A 19,255-nucleotide genomic window follows, 5' to 3' on the forward strand; every position below is an offset into this window, starting at 1 on the left:
TGTCCAGAGAAAGCGTGAAAGTGTACGCGACAATGCCGAAAGGTAGTCTGGGAAACATCCAATAAATCTCACTAAAAGCTCAGAACAATGCCTCGACCGTACAGCGAAGACTTGAAGAGTGTTTAGGATACCGGCAGCGAAGACTTGAAAGAGTGTTTAGGATACCGGCAGCGTTGACGAGGTAGCGGCTACTTTGTACATGTCGCCGAAAACCATTCTACGCTACGTAACAAAATGCTTAAATTCTGGTGAAGTCAAAGCAGAGACTTTGGGACGACCGTGAAATAGTTTTCTTCTGCATCCGCACATGGAGTTTGTAATAATGGAAGCGGTACTTGACCACCCGGAAAAAACCCTCTCAGAAATTGCACAGAATATCTACGAACAGACAGGGTTAGAACGTGCTCTTTCGGGCATATTGCTGTATTTGAAACGCAACCGTTTTAGCCGAAAAAGGGTTTGTCAAATATTTCTTGTCAGTGTTGCTTTTGATTTTTCCTTGCTTATGTAAATTTAAGAAAAAAACGTTTGATTATTATTAATATTGTCATAATCACGCATTTAAAGCTGAAAACAATTGCCCTTCAAAGATCTGAAGCAGACAGAGTACTTTTTAGGTCTGATGTTTGTCTCCTGGATCCCAACATGATGATGTTCTTGGATGAAAGCGGATTTGTATGTGTCTGTTTGTTGTCTAACACAACATTTCGTTCTCTGTTTTGCTATTATTTAGCCCTGATCGTTTAGTGGTCTCACTTTGCTTTTGTGTTTTTCTTATTTTAATTTTATCAGGACAAGAGACTTAAACGTACAAATGGTTATAGCCCGATGGGTAAAAGAGCTGAGGTGAAACGTATGGCGCAGAACTGGGGACCGCGCATGACCGCCATTCCTATTATTTGTACAGAAGGTATGATTGATCTTGGCCTTTATCAGGGGAACGTCAATGGAGCAACATTTGAAGGCTTTGTGGATGAAAAGCTATGCACCAACTTGCTTCCATTTGATGGAATCAACCCGCGATCAGTGGTCATAATGGGTACATGAGAATCTTTGGCAACATTAAGATTTTGATTGAACTGTAAAATAACTGTTTCCACCCTTATCCAAATTCTCTGTCAAAAACATCACTATAAATAGCCCACCCCCATAAATTAATTTCTTCCCTTTTTATTTGTCTTTTAGATAATGCGGCTATCCACCACACGCAAGCAGCGATTGACGCAATTAATGCAACGAGAGCGATTGTTCTTTTTCTTCCGCCCTACAGTCCTGATTTCATGCCGTGTGAGGAACTTTTTGCACAAGTAAAGAGCTGGATCAGGGAAAACGATGTAGCCTGGCAATTTTGCATGGATCCAGAACTTATGGTTGAAGAAGCGTTTCTTCAAGTCACAGATGAAGAAATCAAAAACTATATTCGACAAGCAGAGTATTTGTAATGACTTTTTTTTACAACAGTTACTATTCACGTAAATTATGAATTTTTCTTCAATTATAAAGACCTTGTCCTTCTGTGAGACAAACTCGTTTTCGTCAAGAACACCATCGTCTTTCAAACTCTTGAGGTCCTTCAACTGCTAAAGGATGGCACTACGGATACGTGTCTAAACCAAACATGAATTAGCTGATTAATTAACACTGAATACATGCAGGCACAAAAAATTCCATCTGTTGGATAAATGTTAAGATGCCTACCTTTTTTTCAATGTCTGTAGAATTCCCGGTGACTTCATTGCTGGATGATTGGGTGTGTTTGACCGAACCTCTCGCCTTCCCAGTAAAGAATGGGACGTTCGGAGGGTTGTCTTACTCGTCGTGGGTTCCGTTTACCTGAAACAAAAAACAACACTAATAGCTTCATTTTAATTGCCGCGCTAATCAGCTCCGAGTGTTATGAGCAGCAGTCAATAAATTGAGGTTTGCTTCAAAAGTCGTAAGATAGTAATTACAGTAGGTATCAAGCAATGTTTTCGGAAAATCAGAGATAAGTTATACGGAGGGAAAGATGTGTAATTACTTTTTATCATATCATATTTGCTTCCCGATTGTCAAACGCTTTGTTTCACCGCACGATAATGCGTGCGTTACTCCACGTGCAGCTCGTGCTATTTTTATGCGTTCGTCCAAAATTTATATGAATAGCTGTCACATTTCTTCAACTCCTACTTTAAAGTTAATATTTCAACAACGTTACAAAATTAAATGGTGTATTCTAATTGGAAGTGATCCGCGGGAAATTTAAATTTTCCTCACCATCATTCGTGCCCAGCATCGTAAATTGAATTCTAGAAGCTTCTGTTTTTTTTCGCAGTCTCAATAAGCAAGCGTCATGGCTACTCTCTCTTTTTTCGTCACCATCTTCTTCGCTTTCACTCAGCGCAATATTGCAGTTGGGTTTAGCTAATATTACAAAATGATAACGACAGTCAAAAAAAAAAAAAGAAAACCCTGAATGTTTAGCGTCAAGTGCGGCAAAACGTGGGTTGTTTTATAGAATTTGTAAAAAAATACCTTTCCTCTTGAAGGGTCTTTATGTGGGTCCACCCACAAGGTTACGATGCCGTTCTTTGCCAAGGATAACGCCTTGGCAAGCTGGATCTCTGATAATATGGAGTACTTCTTCTTTCCGTCGGTGTAGTACCCAATTTGGAATGTTGTCTCGGACGCGGGAGCGATTTCCTTCGTGCAGTTCTCGAGGAGGTATTGCTTTAAATTGAACACATTTTCACATTAAGGAACGCCCTTTACTAAATAGGTGTCGCACCTACTCTTGATTGTTTCTTTTAACACACGCAGACAGATATTCATAGTTCCACCTTCCATTGCGCTGAAATCTCGTGAACTTGAGGATAAAACAGTGATACAACCCATAATGCCTTTAGGTTTGTAGCGTAAGCTTTAACACTTTTATTGGACAACCTTTCTCGAAACAGCTGTATCTATCTTCATAAACATCAAACCAGTAAAACTTGATTCAAAATGAGATAAAGTACATGTCTGATTTTGTAAGAGTATGGGGGTAAATCATGGCAGAATGGAACTCCTCCATAGTGGAAGTTTGTTAAAAATTAGTGTTCTTCTAGATTTTACACTTACGTCAACTTCCTGAAGTGGGAGAGAAAAGGAATCAGCATTGACATCAGACAGAACCTAGAGTTAAAACAAAAGTAAATAATCAAATCTAGTGAAGCAATGGAACAAACTTTTTTGGGCTCTACAGCCTGATAAAGCTGTTGGGAGAACATAAGGAAAGCTCTACTCGTGTTCTCCAAACATCCCAAGTGGATTAATTAAAGAGCCCAGAAAATGTGTTCTATTGCTTAATGACATCTCAAGTGGATTAATTAAAGAGCCCAGAAAATGTGTTCTATTGCTTTAATGACATAACTAGTTACCACAGCTTCTAAAAACCTAATAAAGCATCCCCTTAGAAATTGAATTGACCAATCAGCCAATGGACAGAGTGTTTATTATGTTATAATTTCTTATCATACCGGTAATCCTTAATCAAAACCAAAAATTTAACAAAATTTTTTAACATGATAGGTTATCACTAGTCCAATTTGAGCACTATAGGACAGCGCATGAGGAACCAACTAGAATAAAAATTTTGCAAAACATTTTGTTACAAAATGTAGTAAAATGGGTTCTTATTTATTACCAGTTGATGTGATTCTTCATTCTCTAGAATTGTCTCCCAGGCAGTAAACAAAAATTTCTGTTGTTCTGAAAATACAAAAATGATGTTTAAAAAATTACCAAGTAAACATAGATTCCAAGCATCAGGAGAAAGCGTAATAATTATTTTTTATTAGCCATGTGATTTTCATTGGGAAGGCACATTTTCAAATCACTTCACATATTTTTGTGAGAGAGAGCACATTTTCTGTCCGTCTACTTTTCACTTGTTTCAACCTACAATCAAAAGAGCAATGAATTCTTTTTAAAAGTATAAACCTTAGCAGTGTTCTCCTTCTCAGGTTGTGACATGTAAAATGCACACCCTGCAGTACCTATTATCACTATTGAAAAGCACTAGGAATTCCTGAAAGTTCAACAGTGAGAAAAGGATTTGCCCTGCCAGTTTGGAGGTTTATTATATCTACATGTAACATGCTTAAAATAAAGGAGAACAACACCGCATTGGATGAAGGGTAAATATAGAGGTTGATTAACCCTTTAACTCCCACAAGTGATTAACATGTAACTTCTCCCTATAATATCCATACATGATCCAGCAAACAGGTAATGAGAATACTCAAACTTATCAGGTAGAAGTTGTTATCTTGATTGAACACCAAATTCTCCTAACCAATTTATAAAGAAATGTGTAGCAGCTAGAGGGGAGAATTCATAATCAGATCTTGGGAGTTAAAGAGTAAAGTTAATGGTAACTAAAGAGCTTAAACATTAAACTCTGTACAAAGCCCCTAGGAAGTCTCATTAATTCCCAGGGATCCAGAGGAAAGGCAGCATTAGAGATCGCTGCTAAAGAAAGGTCTCAAGAAAGCCTCATTGATGGAAACCAAATTGCCTGAACTATTGTTCTCTGTCATCTGGCTTTAGTGACTTCTCTGCACAGTAAGCAGTTCTTTCGTTCAAAAATCAACAACATTTATCATGAAGACCAATAGAAGCCTTTATATACAAGTCATAACATTCTGTGCAGTAAATGGCTTGAACCCGGAGGTAACATATGAAGGTGTAGTCTGATCGTCCGTGTGAGTGTAGTCGGGAGAAGGACTGTTGTCCGTGGTAGTGATTGACGTTTCAACAACCTGTGCGGAAGTCATCATCAGAGTCAAGTGAATGATTGTTGTCAGTAGAATGTTCTTATTCCAGTTCGTGTAAAATGATCAGTTGGTTTTGCCGTGATGTTATTGGCTGTAAGACTCAAGTGACGTAAGTCGGTCGTGATTAGTCTGTTTCGATCTGTCGGTAAAGTTAGGTCGTTCTTTTTCGGTCGTTTGTGATGTTTAGGTCGTGAATGAGTCGTTTGTATGGAGCGGGTAGTTGTTGACATCTGTTTAGCGGAGTCTGTTCTAAGTTAGTAAACCAGCTTTCCAGAGTCAGTCGTTGAAAATAGTCAGTGCCGTAGGTTAGGCATTGCGCAGAGTCCCAGTCAATGTTGTGGTTGGTAAGTTGATGGTGTTCAGCAATGTGATTGCTGACATCACCTTTCCTCGTCGCCCGTCTGTGTTCGGTCAGTCTTGTTGTGAGGTTTCTGCCAGTCTCACCGATGTAGGAGGCTTGGCAGTCGGAACAATTGATCTTATAAATCGTTCCCTGTCTGTTCCTCGGTTCGTCTTTGTCTTTAACGTTGGTTAGTAACTGACGTAGTGTGGTGATGGGTTTGTGGGCGACGCGGATATTGAAGGGTAGTAAGATGCGCGAGATGTTTTCAGACATCCCTCTTATGTACGATATAGTTGCTGTAGTGGTAGGGGTTGCAGTGTCGTTTGTTTCGGTAGTGGGTCGGTGAGTGTTTCGTCGGATGAAGTCGTTGTTGTAGTTGTTCTTCGAAAAAACACGGTGAAGGTATTTGTTCTCGTCGGATAAGCTGTCTGTCGAGTCGCATACTAGTTGTGCGCGTCGTGTTAGAGTTCTGATAGTTGTGGCTTTGTGTGATGTAGGGTTGTAGGATGACTCGTCTAGTAATCTGTCGGTGTGTGTCGGTTTCCTGTAAACTGTCGTCCGTAATGAGTTGTCGTTGTGGCTTACCAGGCAGCCTAGAAAAGGAAGTTTACCATTTTCTTCGACTTCTCTAGTAAACTGTATGTCAGTGTTTTGTTCGTTAAGGTGGTGGTGGAATGCGTCGATTTCGTCGTGTCCAACGAAGGTGAATGTGTCGCTAACGTAATGTAACCAAAGCAGTATCGTTTGTCGGCAAGTCGAAAGGGCGCGTTCGTCGATGTTCTGCATCACAATTTCTGCTATAACAACAGAAACTGGAGACCCCATGGCAGTGCCGTGTAACTGTTTGTAGTGTTTACCGTTGTACTGAAAGTAAGTAGACGTTAGGTAAATGTTTAGCAAGTCCATGATGTCGTCTGTCGGTTGCGGAAGTGGGTCGGTAGATTGTCGGATTGCAGTCTCAGTACATTGTTATGCCAATTGAAGTGGAATACTTGTGAACTGTGATTTCACATCAAATGACACTAGTTTGTAGTCGTCACGTATCTGAACAGTCTTGGTAGCGTTAATGAAGTCTTCAGTGGATTGCAATTTTCCCGATGCGACCTATTGTTTCTTTCTGTGGCTCTCCCACATACCAACTATCCAAGTACCCAGTGCTTTCAATAAGATTTGAAATAGGTGGCTACCTCGGTACAACATCCGCCGGAGAGCGACTTGATTGCGACTTAGCGTGGCGACTGCGACTTGAGCGCGGTGAAATATACCCGGCGACTCGCAACAGAATAGCCGCCGAAGCTCCGGCGGGTGCCAGGTCTTATTGAAAGCACTGAGTACCTGACGACAATACTACAACGGCTAACCAACAGATCCAGACATAAACTATAATCCACTGAACGCTACTTTTATACGTCAAGCTAAAGTTGAGCTGTGGCGCCGTATGAGACAGTTAGCTCATGCAGTCATTTTTGAAATTCTAACTAAGAGGAGAAATTCATTTTTAATCGAAGTCTTCCTTGGCGCTGCCGTCGTGACTGCTTAAGGTCCCTAATATAAAAGTGAGAACGAGACACTTACAGAAAGCTTGGTAAGAACGCTTCTCTTCAGTCGTCCAAGGCGAGACCAATTGGGAATCTAGAGAAACATCATAAATAAACTCAATTCAGTTTTAATTCTAAAAAATCTTAATGGAGGTTCGGACATTATGTGCAACATCATCGCGTAACGAAAGATAACCACAGATTTCAGGATAGGAAAGAACCGACCCTATGCACTGAGCCTAGAAACATTATACACATATGTTCTTGACCAAACATGCGGTCAAGATCACAAGATACTGAGTATTAAGTTTTGTTTTCTTTTTTTATTTTTCTATGATACGCAAAAATATTAAAAACGCTAAAATCTGGCCGACGAACGAGTTTGGTCATTAAAAGCCTTTTCGCATGGCAAAAGGGCTTGGCTTTTGTAGGGGCAGCAGGCAATCACGAACAAGATGGGTTCTGTGAGCGGATCAGAATGAAGGATTCCCATCATCTTGACCGTTTGCAGATCCAACTGTATAGTAATGAGGTATACTGCTCTTCCCCAAGGACTGGAGGTTTTAGAATGAATCATCCTTTTGTTTTGCTAACGCACTGTTAAGACGTAGATTGTTTAACCTGTAGTGTTCACCTTACAAGCACTGATTCTGTGCAACAGAAGATCGAGATCAAAGCCATAGATATCATAACTCTTAAGCAAAAACAGACAAAAAAAAAAGACAGGAAAAATGAGTGGTAGAATTAGTGATGAGGACATTTTACGACTCAAACGAAGAGCTACAACGACAAGAATCCATTTATAAGTTAAGGCGCAATGATTCTGACCTCACACTGCCTGTTCGCTAAAATTAAATCAATATTCTAGGTTATTAAAGCTACTTCAACAATGAAAATTTCGAATGGATGTGACTATATTCATTTGAATTTGAATTTTGTGTGCGCTAGAGCTGAATATCGAGTGAATTCTAAAATTACATTATTATAACGTCAGTTAAACATTCTCTTTTTGCATGCTGGTGTAACATCACTCTAAAAAAACACTTCAAACATAAAGGTCGCATACCACAAGTACATCCGGGTCAATTCGGTGAATCTTGGCCATGAACAGTCCTAAAAGAGCCCTCACTGATGTCGTAATCTCCATGTTTATTTGCTAATGAGATAACGATAAGAAATTAAAGAGAACTGCCTACAGATTGCTCGTCGAGTTTGCAGAGACGTCAAATCCTGCCAATTATCGAGCCGCTCGCCCCTCCCCCCTCTCCAAGGAAACCTTCCTCTGCACTGTCCCATCCCCCGACAGGGAAGATGCCTCACATCTACTGTCTTGCGATCAAACCGTTGCTTCTTAGCTGCAATAGCTTAGTTTCCTTCATCTGACATTATTATAACGTCAGTTAAACATTCTCTTTTTGCATGCTGGTGTAACATCACTCTAAAAAAACACTTCAAACATAAAGGTCGCATACCACAAGTACATCCGGGTCAATTCGGTGAATCTTGGCCATGAACAGTCCTAAAAGAGCCCTCTCTGATGTCTACGCACATGAGGTGGGAAGAGCATAGAAACCTAAACGATTTTAGATTTTAAGAAAAATATAGATTTAACATGTCACGTTTTTTGGATGGAACTGATCAAAGTTGCGGTCATGGGAGATGCCCGAAAAAGCGCAAGAACTTGACTGGGGCGGTTGACTTTCCCGCCATATTTTTCCCGCCCGCGTTCTTGCTTGTCTTCGCTGACCGAGACTCGGGCAATTTTATCTGAGAGGTTTGGTGACCTGTGGCACAGGCTAAGTAACTTTTATCTGGAATTCTTGAATGATCGGGTAGAGTTGACAAGTATTTTTGTTTTTTACCTTCTTTTTGACAGCATCTTTAAAGTCGTAAGGATACATCTGATCGTTGGGTTTACTTACAGCTGAAACAGAAAAGTAAAAGATATACAGATGTGATTGTATCTGAATAAGACGTCTCAAAAAAGTCGTGAAAACCTGACATGGAATCATGAAACAGAACCATGATAGAAAGACCAAAATCGGACGGAGACGCCAAAAATCGAACGGAGACGCCCAAATCCGACGGAAGCGTCAAAAGTCGGATGACGCCGTCTTAAATCGGGCAGACCCGAAATGTTACCCAAATCTGATTAACGCGAAAATTGAATGGGTTGTGGATTTAAACGCTCATTCTGCAAACAAATTTAACCTGTAAATAATGTAAGAAAGATGGTAAGTTTTGTGCTCGGTAAAGAAGTGGACAAAGATGCTTGTTCTATTGTCACGAGCGTGGGACGGCAAAGAAAACATTCAGAATCCCCAAGAGAAATCGAACATCACGCCTTTGGATTTATTCCTGTGGTCCAAATAAATTATTCTCTTTGTGTATATCGCGTAAAATTTCCACACTGAAATTTCAGCTTCTTTTTAAAGTAATTTTCCTTGTTTTCGGGTTATCTAAGTAATTGCCGATTTCAAAATATTATCACAGGCGTTTCATTTTCAATAAGGTTATTATTAAAGTTATAAGCAAGTATGGTTGTTAAACTCACCACAGAAATGATAGTGAAACTTCTGTTTGGGTGCAGCTTTGTCTAATGACACTTGATGGTGAACCAGAGCTGACACAGCAAAGATCTAAAATCAAAACATGGAAAAACTTAAAGGATGATGTTTTTAAGTCGTGTCACTACCGTGGGGGAAAGAAAAAGTTCTGAGTCTTTATGAGGAATCAGGCCTTAGATCATTGGATTCCAAGCTCCGATGTACTATCACTGAGCCAGAGAGACTTTACGGTAAGCTAGGCCATTTCAAGGCTATTTCAAGATTTCAATGAACTATTGTAGCTCACCTCATGTGTGTGAGTTTTGGTGTTCAACATTGTCCGAAAACTGAGGCTCATGACAACCTACAAGAAGAAAGAAAAACAGTATAAAATTCTTCATGTTAGCAGCATCTTATAGAGCCACTGTGACACAACGTAACGCGTTCAGTACACAAAAAGATCAGAAAATCCTCTGGCTAAAGTTCAGTGCCGTGGTTTTCTTTTCATTCAGCCTAGAGAGCACTCGCTAGGCCCAAGGGTGGACGACTATGCACCGAATAAAGATCCATCCAATGGACAAAAGACAAATCTGTATCCGGTGGACAGCGCAGTACGTTTTGTGTACTCATCCGTAGAATTGCGATTTATCCGTTGAAGAGCGTTATCCGCCTTTTGAATAACTGGGTCCTGTTGCTTTACCCTAGTTCGCTGCAACTAGGTTTTTTTAAATGAAAATCCTGACATCGGCATTTATTAAAAACAAACTCTGCTTTATCTCTGTTCTTACCATAGGCGGGGGTGGATCCTGTTGACTTGCTACTTCAAGGAGGTCAAGTTTGGGGACTACAGCCTACAAGACACCATGTCAAAAAAAAAAAAAATTTAAAGTAAATTTCGTTGAAAATCATATCTAAATGGCCATTGGTATTGTTAGCTTTTGAGCCTGCGAGCAGTCCTCGTTAGTACGCTACAAGACGGGCGTTTTTCTCTGCCCGCTGGAAGATTTGGGACAAGTCAAGGAGTAGTTTGCCAGGGGGCTAGTACTCTTCAGTGCCAGACCTCTCACCGACTCGCGTTGTTCAAAGCCTCACACATTTTACCGAAAACATTTGATACATATTGCGAACGCTCCAGCAGTGAGAATACCAACCTCTACTTTGCACCAGCTCATTGGTTGTTGAGGAAGCTCTAAAAACATCGAAAAGAAAAATAACAGAACATAAATTTCAGAAATATTTTTTTTTTCCCGTGGTGACGCAAAGTTCTCACAACTGGCAATGAAAGAAATGCAGGAGATTCAGTTAAAAGAGTTGATTTTTTAATCACTGTAAGTACTCACGAGGTAACTTGACATTAAGCCAACAAGGTCCTTTCATCTTGCGATTCAGTAAAAGGAGTTCAAGACTGAAATAGAAATGAACTAAACTTAAAAAAATCTCCCTCCAAGGGGAACACTACAAAAAATCAATTATCATTGAAGTTAAACAATCGCATGGAATATCTCCAAAGTTATCAATTGTTGCTGCAAGTGTTAGGGCGTAAATAAATAACACTTGTGACGCGTGATGTGTGTGTGTGGGAGGGGACGGTTAGGGTAAAAATAATATAACTTTATCCTTACCTTCACCACATAGCCTACACTCACCTGCCTCCCCCCCCCCCCCCCGCCCCACCTGGAAGACTCACTTCTCCCTCCCCTCCCCAATTACACCTCAACCCTTGAAATCCCCCAGGTATAAGCCAAAGTGAACCTTACCTTGAAGTATTAGTACCAAACACATGACTGAATGTTTGTCCAGACAGGTCCGATGGTAACTGAGGGCCGTCTGCCTGTCCAGAAACAAATGAGGACAATTTTCAGGTAATCTTCTCTCTTAAGACAGGGAAATTTGATACTGTTGTCTCCACTGCCAGCTCAAATATTTAAGTTTCAATTCTCTGCACTTTGTACTACACATTCCCTATCATTTTGGTGCTAAGAATTTGATGTCAAATCCAATCAAATCTCTCAGCCCTTTACCCCCATAACATCACTATGCATATTCTCCATACTGTTCTCTACACATTTGCTAAGGTGCTGTCAAGGAGAATTTATTCACCAATCGAGAACTTCTAGAGTTTGTGATTGTTAAGAAGAAGTTACCGAACTTGTGCGCACGCAACTCGCATTAAAGTGTCGTGAACAAATCACGCGGACGTTTTTATTGATGTGTGGAAGTGTCTTTAGAGGAGTTAAAAGTTTTGAGTTTTTTGAGTGGCAATTTGTTTGGCAGTCGTTAGTATTTACCATGTTTACTGTGAGTTTACCGTTTACCGTGTTACGAATAAACGTGTTTGTTTGATTTCCGTTTCGCTTCCAAACAGTGATCATTTCCTTAATTCTCCTGACCATACTATTTGACTCAGCAGTGATAGAGTAACGAGAAACTAGAAGTCAATCATTCTCAGGGGTCAAAGGGCTACATGACTATTTTCCTCATTACCTATCTCCCCAAGAATATAAAAATTTGGTATTTTAGGGGGAAATTCCTTAAGAGTCTCCCCTGGGAGTGAAACAAATAAGATCAAACAGCAACCTCAGAGTTTGATTTTGAATAAACCCAGGGTATTAGCTCTCAGCAAATTAATCAATCTGATGGACAATTTTCTAGCATTTCCCTAAAATGTTAGTAAAAATATTAGTAATTATAATTATACAATGAGGTAATATTTCTTAAAGTTTATGCCACCAATAAACAGGTTTCTGACTTACTGAATATCTAACCTCCAAGTACTCAGATGTGACAGGGACATCTTCAATCTCAAAAGCATAAGCCTTTTGAATTTTCTAAACAGACACATGACAACACTTTAGAGGAAAAAAAAATTAAACGCGATTTGAAATACACTGATCAGTATCCAGCAAACATATACTAGTATATTCAAGTTTACCCTTGAGATGAACTTCATAATTTTGTGTTTTGTTGCAATCTTCTCATTGAATTCCTGGCAAAGAAAGAACATGGAAACTTACCTTTAAGTCATTGGAAAAAAAAAATGTACAAGAAAAAAAAATCAAATATTTTACATTCTACATTTAAGGAGACAATTACAATAAAATAGTGTAAATGATTCCCTCTTTTGTTTTTACCTGATACATGTCAATAAAACCAACTGGTTCATTTGTTTCAGTGCCATCGACTTCATGTTTCTGTTTGATTAAATAAAAAGGCAAATGTATACCCAAAACAACAAAAAAAGACATTAAAAGATGAAGAAATCAAGTAACCTCAAGTGGTTCTTGTTTCCTTTTTGCATATCAAGAAAAATAGGAAAAAAATAAATTAAAAAATGCATGATTGAATAAAAGTAACTTGGAAAATGTTCTTGGCATTAATCAATAAGATGCCATCTTTTCCTTATACTTTCCTTATTCCTTAGTTTACTAGTTCAAGTTATTTCTTTTGTGGTTGAAGAAGTCAAAACATATTTTCATTTACAATGCAGAAGTGTTAATTAATAGTCCATTTTACAGTTACATGCTTGGTGGCCAAGCCTTTGAACGGGAGTGAGGCTAGGGGTGACCTTGTTACGATACAAACCTTGCTGTCTTTCAAATGAAAATCACTTTGTTATCACGCTAACTAGATACAGGTCTCTATCACGACAAGGTCACCTTCAGCCTCACTCCAAATCAAAGGCTTGGCAACTAAGTACACAACTATGAAATGGCTTTATTATCACACCTTTTCTCGTGGAAGAATAAAGATCTGCCTCTCTATGTTCTTGACTGCCACAGAACAACTGCAACAATAACGGTAATCACAAACAAAATGTTACTGTTTCTCCTCTTTTAAAGTAGATTGACTACACCAATTACAAAAACTATGTTTAAACCTGTAACTTCTATGCATGACCAAAACAGAATTTCTCCTCACAAAATCAATAAAGTTTCAAGCAAACAAGCGATGAGAAAAGAGAAAAATATCAATTGAGGGATAAATAGTTGATCCAATACCAAATTCTCCAAACTTACATCCTAGGAATTGTATGATAGACAGTAAAGAGAATTATTCATTAGATCTTGAGAGTGAAAGGGTAAAAATAAAAATAAAGAATGGTTTGCCTCAGTGTAAGAGCCTAACAGAACTTTTTCTCTGACTTGGCTTTTTTCAACTCTTTAACTCCAAAGATCTACTTGGTAATTCTCTCCTCTACATATTTCCTTGTGAGTAAGTTACCAGAATTTGGTGTTAGATAAGAATAACAACCCACACCTGATTAGTATGAATATTCTCATTACCTGTTTGCTGGATAATTTATGGATATCATAAGGAGAAGTTACATATTAATCACTTCTGGGTGTCTAAGGGTTACTTTTCTAACTCTCTCTTGTTCTGACTTCCTTGTTTTCTCTCTTGTGAACATACAGTGTAACAGGGTTTTACATCTAAAATTAATAATTTAAAATTAGATACCTCACCTGACATTATGTTTTTGCAGATTTAATCCAGACTTTACCAAACAAGTAGACAGTACCTAAGAGAATGACTAAATTGTAAGCAACTGAAAACAGCTTGGAGTACACTCAGTGAAATTGAGATAAAGCGCTCAATGGATAGAGCGCTGGACTGTAGTGTAGGAGGTTGAGGCTTCGAGCCCCGGCCGGACCAACACTCAAGGTCTTCAAATAATTGAGAAGAATTTGCTACCTTTCTAGAACATCAAGAAATGGTTAGATATTCTAGTCTTCTCGGATAGGGACGAATAAATGGAGGTCCCGCCTCCTGCAGGGTTGGGGTAGGAGACGTTAATTTCCCACACACGAGATTACTGTGTGATGGATGTCCTCCCCTGGGGTGGGATGGGTGGGTTAGGACAGCAGGTCCACATCAGCTATTACAGCTGCCAAATTAATCAACATGCTTAAAAACAAATAAAATGAACTCCACTTCTGTTTACCTGGCAGTTTATATCTATCTTCATAAGCATCAAACCAGTAAAACTTGAGAACTTTTTCTCCTGAAATTGTTAATTCAAAATCAGATAAATTACATGATTATTTTAGTAAGAGTGAAAAGGTACATCATGGCAGAACGGAACTCCTCCATTGAGGAAATTTGTGAAAAATTAGTCATCTTCTAGATTCTGCACTTACCATTAACTTCCTGAAGTGGGAGAGTAGAGGAGTCGACACTGACATCTGACAGAACCTAGAGTTACAACAAAAGTAAACAATCAAATCTAGTTAAGCAATAAAACTTATTTTTCTGGGCTCTATAGCCTGACAAAGCCATGCTGGATGTCAAGTCAAGTCAAGTTTATTGTTATGCACTATTTACAAAATTTATAACATTGATCAACAGTATATATGTTGTAGTTCAATTTTATCCTTGGTTCAAATTTAATTTGCCTTTGTTTCAATCTCACTATCATACATTAACATGACCAAGAACAAAGGAAAATAAAATTTGAACCAAGTATAAAATTGAACTACAACATATACAAAAAGAAAAATTCCATCAATTAAAGAGAATAAAAAGTATAACAATATGCAGCGAAGATGTGCTCAGTGACCAAAGTACCATAGGCTTTCATGTTGGTCACTGACATGTACAAATAATTGACATGACACATCAGTCTATTAGAATAGAGATCAAAGGAAAAAAAATTAGAATAAAAGTTCCATAAGTAGAGATCCCATAGTTATGTTGCATGTTGGTAGAACCTTACGAAAGCTTAATACTTGTGTTCTCCAAACATCCCAAGTGGATTAATCAAAGAGCCCACAAAATGTGTTCTATTGCTTTAATGACATAACTAGTTACCACGGGTTCTAAAACCTAACAAAGCATCCCCTTGGAAATTGAATTGACCAATCTGCCAATGCATACAATGTTTATTATGTTATAATTTCTAATCATACTCACTAATCAAAAAATGAAATTTAACAAATTTTTAACATGATTGGTTATTACTGCTCCAACTTGGGCACTAATAGGAAAGCACATGAGGAACCAACTACAACAAAAATTTTGCAAAACATAATAATTTTGTTAAAAACTGTAGTAAAATGGTTTGTTATTTATTACCTCTTGATGTGATTCTTCATTCTCTAGAATTGTCTCCCAGGCAGAGTCATCAGAAATTTCTTTTGTTCTGAAAATACAAAAATGATGTTTAAAAAAATACCAAGCAAAAGATAGATTCCAAGAATCATAAGACAACTCAATAACCATTTTTTCATTAGCTATGTGATTTTCATTAGGAAAGCACATTTTCAAATAACTTTACATACTTTTGTGGGAGAGCACATTTTCTGTCTGTCTGCTTTTCAGTTGTTTCAACCTACAATCAAAAGAGCAATTAATTACCTTTTAAAAGTATAAACATTAGCAGTGTTCTCCTTCTTCCCAGGTAGTAAGTTGTAAAATGCACACCCTGCAATACCTGTTGTTATTGTTGAAAACCACTGTGAATTCCTGAAAGTTCAACAGTACACAACCTCTATACAAAACGCCTAGGGAGCCTCATGAATTCCTAGGGATCTAACTCCGTACAAAACCCCTAAGGAGCCTCATTAATTCCTTGGGATCTAACTCTGTACAAAACCCCTTGGGAGCCCCATTAATTCCTAAGGATCCAACTCTGTACAAAGCCCCTGGGGAGCCTTCCTATGAATCTAACTTTGTACAAAACCCTTTGGAAGCCTCATTGATTCTTAAGGGCTGGGTGCTAGAGAAGGGTTTCATTATAGCCTCATTGATAGAAACCAAATTGCCAGAACTTTTGTTCTCTATCATCTGGCTTTAGTGACTTCCCTGTACAGTAAGCAGTTCTTTTGTTCCAAAGTCAACAACATTTATCATGAGGACCAATAGAAGCCTTTACATACTAGTTGTAATATTCTGTACCAAGACACTATTCAGTCCAAAAGAATAAAAACATTAGCCAAGTTTTAGTTTCAAGGGATGTGGGAGGACAAAAATGTATTCTTCAGAAAGGGAAAGGGTGTGGCAGGGAGGGGTAGGGAGTTAAAACTAGAAGCTTTAGAAGGGAGAGGGGAGAGGAGTTGAAACTACAAGCTTCAGAAGGGAGGGGGAGTTGAAACTACTAGCTTCAAAAGGGAGGGGAAGGGGAGTTGAAACAAGAAGCTTTAGAAGGGAGAGGTGTAGAAGAGAGAGCACTTCTTGGAGCATTTACACTACCTTCACTTTTCACTTTTACACTGGGTTTTTCATCAGGATTTGTTTCCACATTTGATAATGCCTGGATTGCTTCTACATCACCAAGGTCATCTCCTCCAAAGCCATCACAACCCATCATAGGATCACCTGGAAAAACAATCATCAAATATAAACTTGTGATGGTCCATAAATTAAAATAAAATATAATTGAATAAAAATCTTTATTTACCCTGATTAGACCATTCAGCTGAATTGAGAGGGAACAGCTGGTGTAAACCAGTTAACACTAAATCAGCAATATAAATATATAATATATATCCAAAAAGTATATCTAAATAATACAACAAAAGAAAAATAATTTTTATATGGATAAATATAAATATTTAATAATGAGAACTACAATTATGCTCCTTTGTGTCTAAACCTAAAAACTACTTGATGGTTTTATTTTTCAAACTAAAGGACCTGAGTTCTCAAAACTCCATCGGGAGATACCTAATTCCAATCTTTCCCACAGGTATAATTAATGAAGACTATCCCATAAGGCAGTATTTCTTAAAGATCTTTCATGTACTTCTGATCACCTAAGATAAACTAAAGGTGACTATTAGTTTACTGTATTTTTGCTGATTTTGTGAAATAAAATTTACATAAATTATTAGTAAAGAGAATTATTTAGGAGATCTTGAGAGTGAAAGGGTAAAAAAAAAAAAAGAATGGTTTGGCTAAGTCTAAGAGCCTAACATATTTCCTTGTAAGTAAATTACCAGAAATTGGTGTTAGCTAAGAATAACAACCCACACCTGATTAGTTTGAATATTCTCATTACCTGTTTGCTGGATGATGTATGGATATTATAAGGAGAAGTTACATATTAATTACTTCTGGGTGTTTAAAGGTTAGTTATCTAACTCTCTCTTGTTCTGACTTCCTTGTTTTCTCTCTTGTGAACATACAGCGTAACAGGTTTTTACATCCAAAATGAACTAATTTAAAACATAGTTAACTATGTTTAAAAGTAGATACTTCACCTGATGTAAATTTTTGCAGATTCAATCCAGACTTTTCCACACAAGTAGACAGTACCTAAGAGAATGACTAAATTGTGAGTGACTGAAAACAGCTTGGAGTACACTAGATGAAATTGAACCCTTTCCTTTCTGTTTACCTGGCAGTTTATACAGCTGTTTCGACAAAGGTTGTCCAGAGAAAGCGTGAAAGCCTACGCGACAATGCCGAAAGGTAGTCTGGGAAACATCCAATAAATCTCACCAAAAGCTCAGAACAATGCCTCGACCGTACAGCGAAGACTTGAGATGGCGGGCAATATGGATGAAAGAGTGTTTATCATACAGCGTTGACGAGGTAGCGGTTGCTTTGTACATGTCGCCGAAAACCATTCTTCGCCACGTAACAAAATGCTTAAATTCTGGTGAAGTCAAAGCAGAGACTTTGGGACGACCGTGAAATAGTTTTCTTCTGCATCCGCACATGGAGTTTGTAATAATGGAAGCGGTACTTGACCACCCGGAAAAAACCCTCTCAGAAATTGCACAGAATATCTACGAACAGACAGGGTTAGAACGTGCTCTTTCGGGCATATTGCTGTATTTGAAACGGAACCGTTTTAGCCGAAAAAGGGTTTGTCAAATATTTCTTGTCAGTGTTGCTTTTGATTTTCCTTGCTCATGTAAATTTAAGACAAAAAACACGTTTGATTATTATTATTATTGTCATAATCACGCATTTTAAAGCTGACAACAATTTCCCTTTAAAGATCTGAAGCAGACAGAGTACTTTTTAGGTCTGATGTTTGTCTCCTGGATCCCGAGATGTTGATGTTCTTGGATGAAAGCGGATTTGTATGTTTATTTGTTGTCTAACACAACATTTCCTTCTCTGTTTTGCTATTATTTAGCCCTGATCGCATAGTGGTCTCACTTTGTTTTAGTTTTTGTTTTGTTTTGTTTTATTTTAATTTATCAGGACAAAAGACTTAAACGTACAAATGGTTATAGCCCGATAGGTAAAAGAGCTGAGGTGAAACGTATGGCACAGAACTGGGGACCGCGCATGACCGCCATTCCTATTATTTGTACAGAAGGTATGATTGATATTGACCTTTATCGGGGGAATGTCAATGGAGCAACATTTGAAGGCTTTGTGGATGAAAAGCTATGCCCCAACTTGCTTCCATTTGATGGAATCAACCCACGATCACTGGTCATAATGGGTACATGAGAATCTTTGGCAACATTAAGATTTTGATTGAACTGTAAAATAACTGTTTCCACCCTTATCCAAATTCTCTGTTAAAAACATCACTATAAATAGCCCACCCCCATAAATTAATTTCTTCCCTTCTTATTTGTCTTTTAAAGGGAGAGGTGTAGAAGAGAGAGCACTTCTTGGAGCCTTTACACTACCTTCACTTTTACACTGGGTTTTTCATCAGGATTTGTTTCCACATTTGATAATGCCTGGATTGCTTCTACATCACCAAGGTCATCTCCTCCAAAGCCATCACAACCCATCATAGGATCATCTGGAAAGACAATCATCAAATATCAACTTGTGATGGTCCATAAATTAAAATAAAATATAATTGAATAAAAATCTTTATTTACCCTGATTACACCCTTCAGCTGAATTGAGAGGGAACAGCTGGTGTAAACCAGTTAACACTAAATCAGCAATATAAATATATAATATATATCCAAAAAGTATATCTAAATAATACAACAAAACAAAAATAATTTTTATATGGATAAATATAAATATTTAATGAGAAGTACAATTATGCTCCTTTGTGTCTAAACCTAAAAACTACTTGATGGTTTTATCTTTCAAACTAAAGGAGCTGAG

At 38.1% G+C, this 19,255-nt stretch overlaps 3 protein-coding genes, 1 long non-coding RNA gene and 1 pseudogene across 16 annotated transcripts in view; 3 read left to right on the forward strand and 2 right to left on the reverse strand.

Annotated features, from left to right (window-relative positions):
* LOC148726124 (uncharacterized) overlaps positions 1 to 18,032 on the forward strand; it is a 40,837-nt gene extending 22,805 nt beyond the window's left edge. Inside the window, exon 6 of the long non-coding RNA XR_015989264.1 lies at positions 17,566 to 18,032. This is a non-coding gene — a long non-coding RNA (uncharacterized LOC148726124). The remainder of the gene's footprint in view (positions 1 to 17,565) is intronic.
* LOC148726120 (DNA polymerase alpha catalytic subunit-like) overlaps positions 1 to 19,255 on the reverse strand; it is a 121,773-nt gene that overhangs the window by 102,233 nt on the left and 285 nt on the right. For 4 of the 12 annotated variants that reach the window (XM_088726616.1, XM_088726618.1, XM_088726617.1 and 1 more), the window contains exons 2-21: positions 18,817 to 18,935; positions 15,502 to 15,551; positions 15,296 to 15,362; positions 14,362 to 14,416; positions 14,166 to 14,225; positions 13,687 to 13,742; positions 12,950 to 13,007; positions 12,355 to 12,414; positions 12,156 to 12,209; positions 11,977 to 12,051; positions 10,981 to 11,054; positions 10,564 to 10,628; positions 10,375 to 10,412; positions 10,012 to 10,074; positions 9,531 to 9,587; positions 9,232 to 9,316; positions 8,540 to 8,601; positions 7,744 to 7,833; positions 7,312 to 7,371; positions 6,715 to 6,771 (exon numbers count right to left, since the gene is read on the reverse strand). In XM_088726616.1, coding sequence (XP_088582742.1) covers positions 6,715 to 6,771; positions 7,312 to 7,371; positions 7,744 to 7,833; positions 8,540 to 8,601; positions 9,232 to 9,316; positions 9,531 to 9,587; positions 10,012 to 10,074; positions 10,375 to 10,412; positions 10,564 to 10,628; positions 10,981 to 11,054; positions 11,977 to 12,051; positions 12,156 to 12,209; positions 12,355 to 12,414; positions 12,950 to 13,007; positions 13,687 to 13,742; positions 14,166 to 14,225; positions 14,362 to 14,416; positions 15,296 to 15,315 — 1,089 coding nt within the window. In that variant the 5' untranslated portion in view covers positions 15,316 to 15,362; positions 15,502 to 15,551; positions 18,817 to 18,935. Of the gene's footprint in view, positions 1 to 1,417; positions 2,404 to 2,514; positions 2,710 to 3,099; positions 3,154 to 3,664; positions 3,730 to 3,865; positions 4,782 to 6,714; positions 6,772 to 7,311; positions 7,372 to 7,743; positions 7,834 to 8,539; positions 8,602 to 9,231; positions 9,317 to 9,530; positions 9,588 to 10,011; positions 10,075 to 10,374; positions 10,413 to 10,563; positions 10,629 to 10,980; positions 11,055 to 11,976; positions 12,052 to 12,155; positions 12,210 to 12,354; positions 12,415 to 12,949; positions 13,008 to 13,686; positions 13,743 to 14,165; positions 14,226 to 14,361; positions 14,417 to 15,295; positions 15,363 to 15,501; positions 15,553 to 16,411; positions 16,508 to 18,816; positions 18,936 to 19,255 lie in introns of those variants that run through there. The other 8 variants (XR_015989233.1, XR_015989232.1, XR_015989234.1 and 5 more) reach the window with 8 other exon arrangements.
* On the forward strand, positions 200 to 1,933 carry LOC148726126 (uncharacterized; annotated as a pseudogene). Its single transcript, XR_015989240.1, has 3 exons — positions 200 to 457; positions 793 to 1,039; positions 1,186 to 1,933. The product of XR_015989240.1 is annotated as an uncharacterized LOC148726126 (transcript).
* Positions 4,788 to 6,707, reverse strand: LOC148726127 (uncharacterized). Its single transcript, XM_088726659.1, has one exon. It carries the CDS (start codon positions 6,043 to 6,045, stop codon positions 4,948 to 4,950), a length of 1,098 nt encoding a protein of 365 aa, XP_088582785.1. The 5' UTR covers positions 6,046 to 6,707; the 3' UTR covers positions 4,788 to 4,947.
* Positions 17,882 to 18,803, forward strand: LOC148726128 (uncharacterized). Its single transcript, XM_088726675.1, has 2 exons — positions 17,882 to 18,031; positions 18,377 to 18,803. The coding sequence occupies exons 1-2, from the start codon at positions 17,882 to 17,884 to the stop codon at positions 18,629 to 18,631; spliced, it is 405 nt and encodes a 134-aa protein (XP_088582801.1). The 3' UTR covers positions 18,632 to 18,803.

This window comes from Stylophora pistillata, chromosome 7, assembly GCF_964205215.1.
Source record: "Stylophora pistillata chromosome 7, jaStyPist1.2, whole genome shotgun sequence".
In the NCBI taxonomy this organism is placed as follows: domain Eukaryota; kingdom Metazoa; phylum Cnidaria; class Anthozoa; order Scleractinia; family Pocilloporidae; genus Stylophora; species Stylophora pistillata.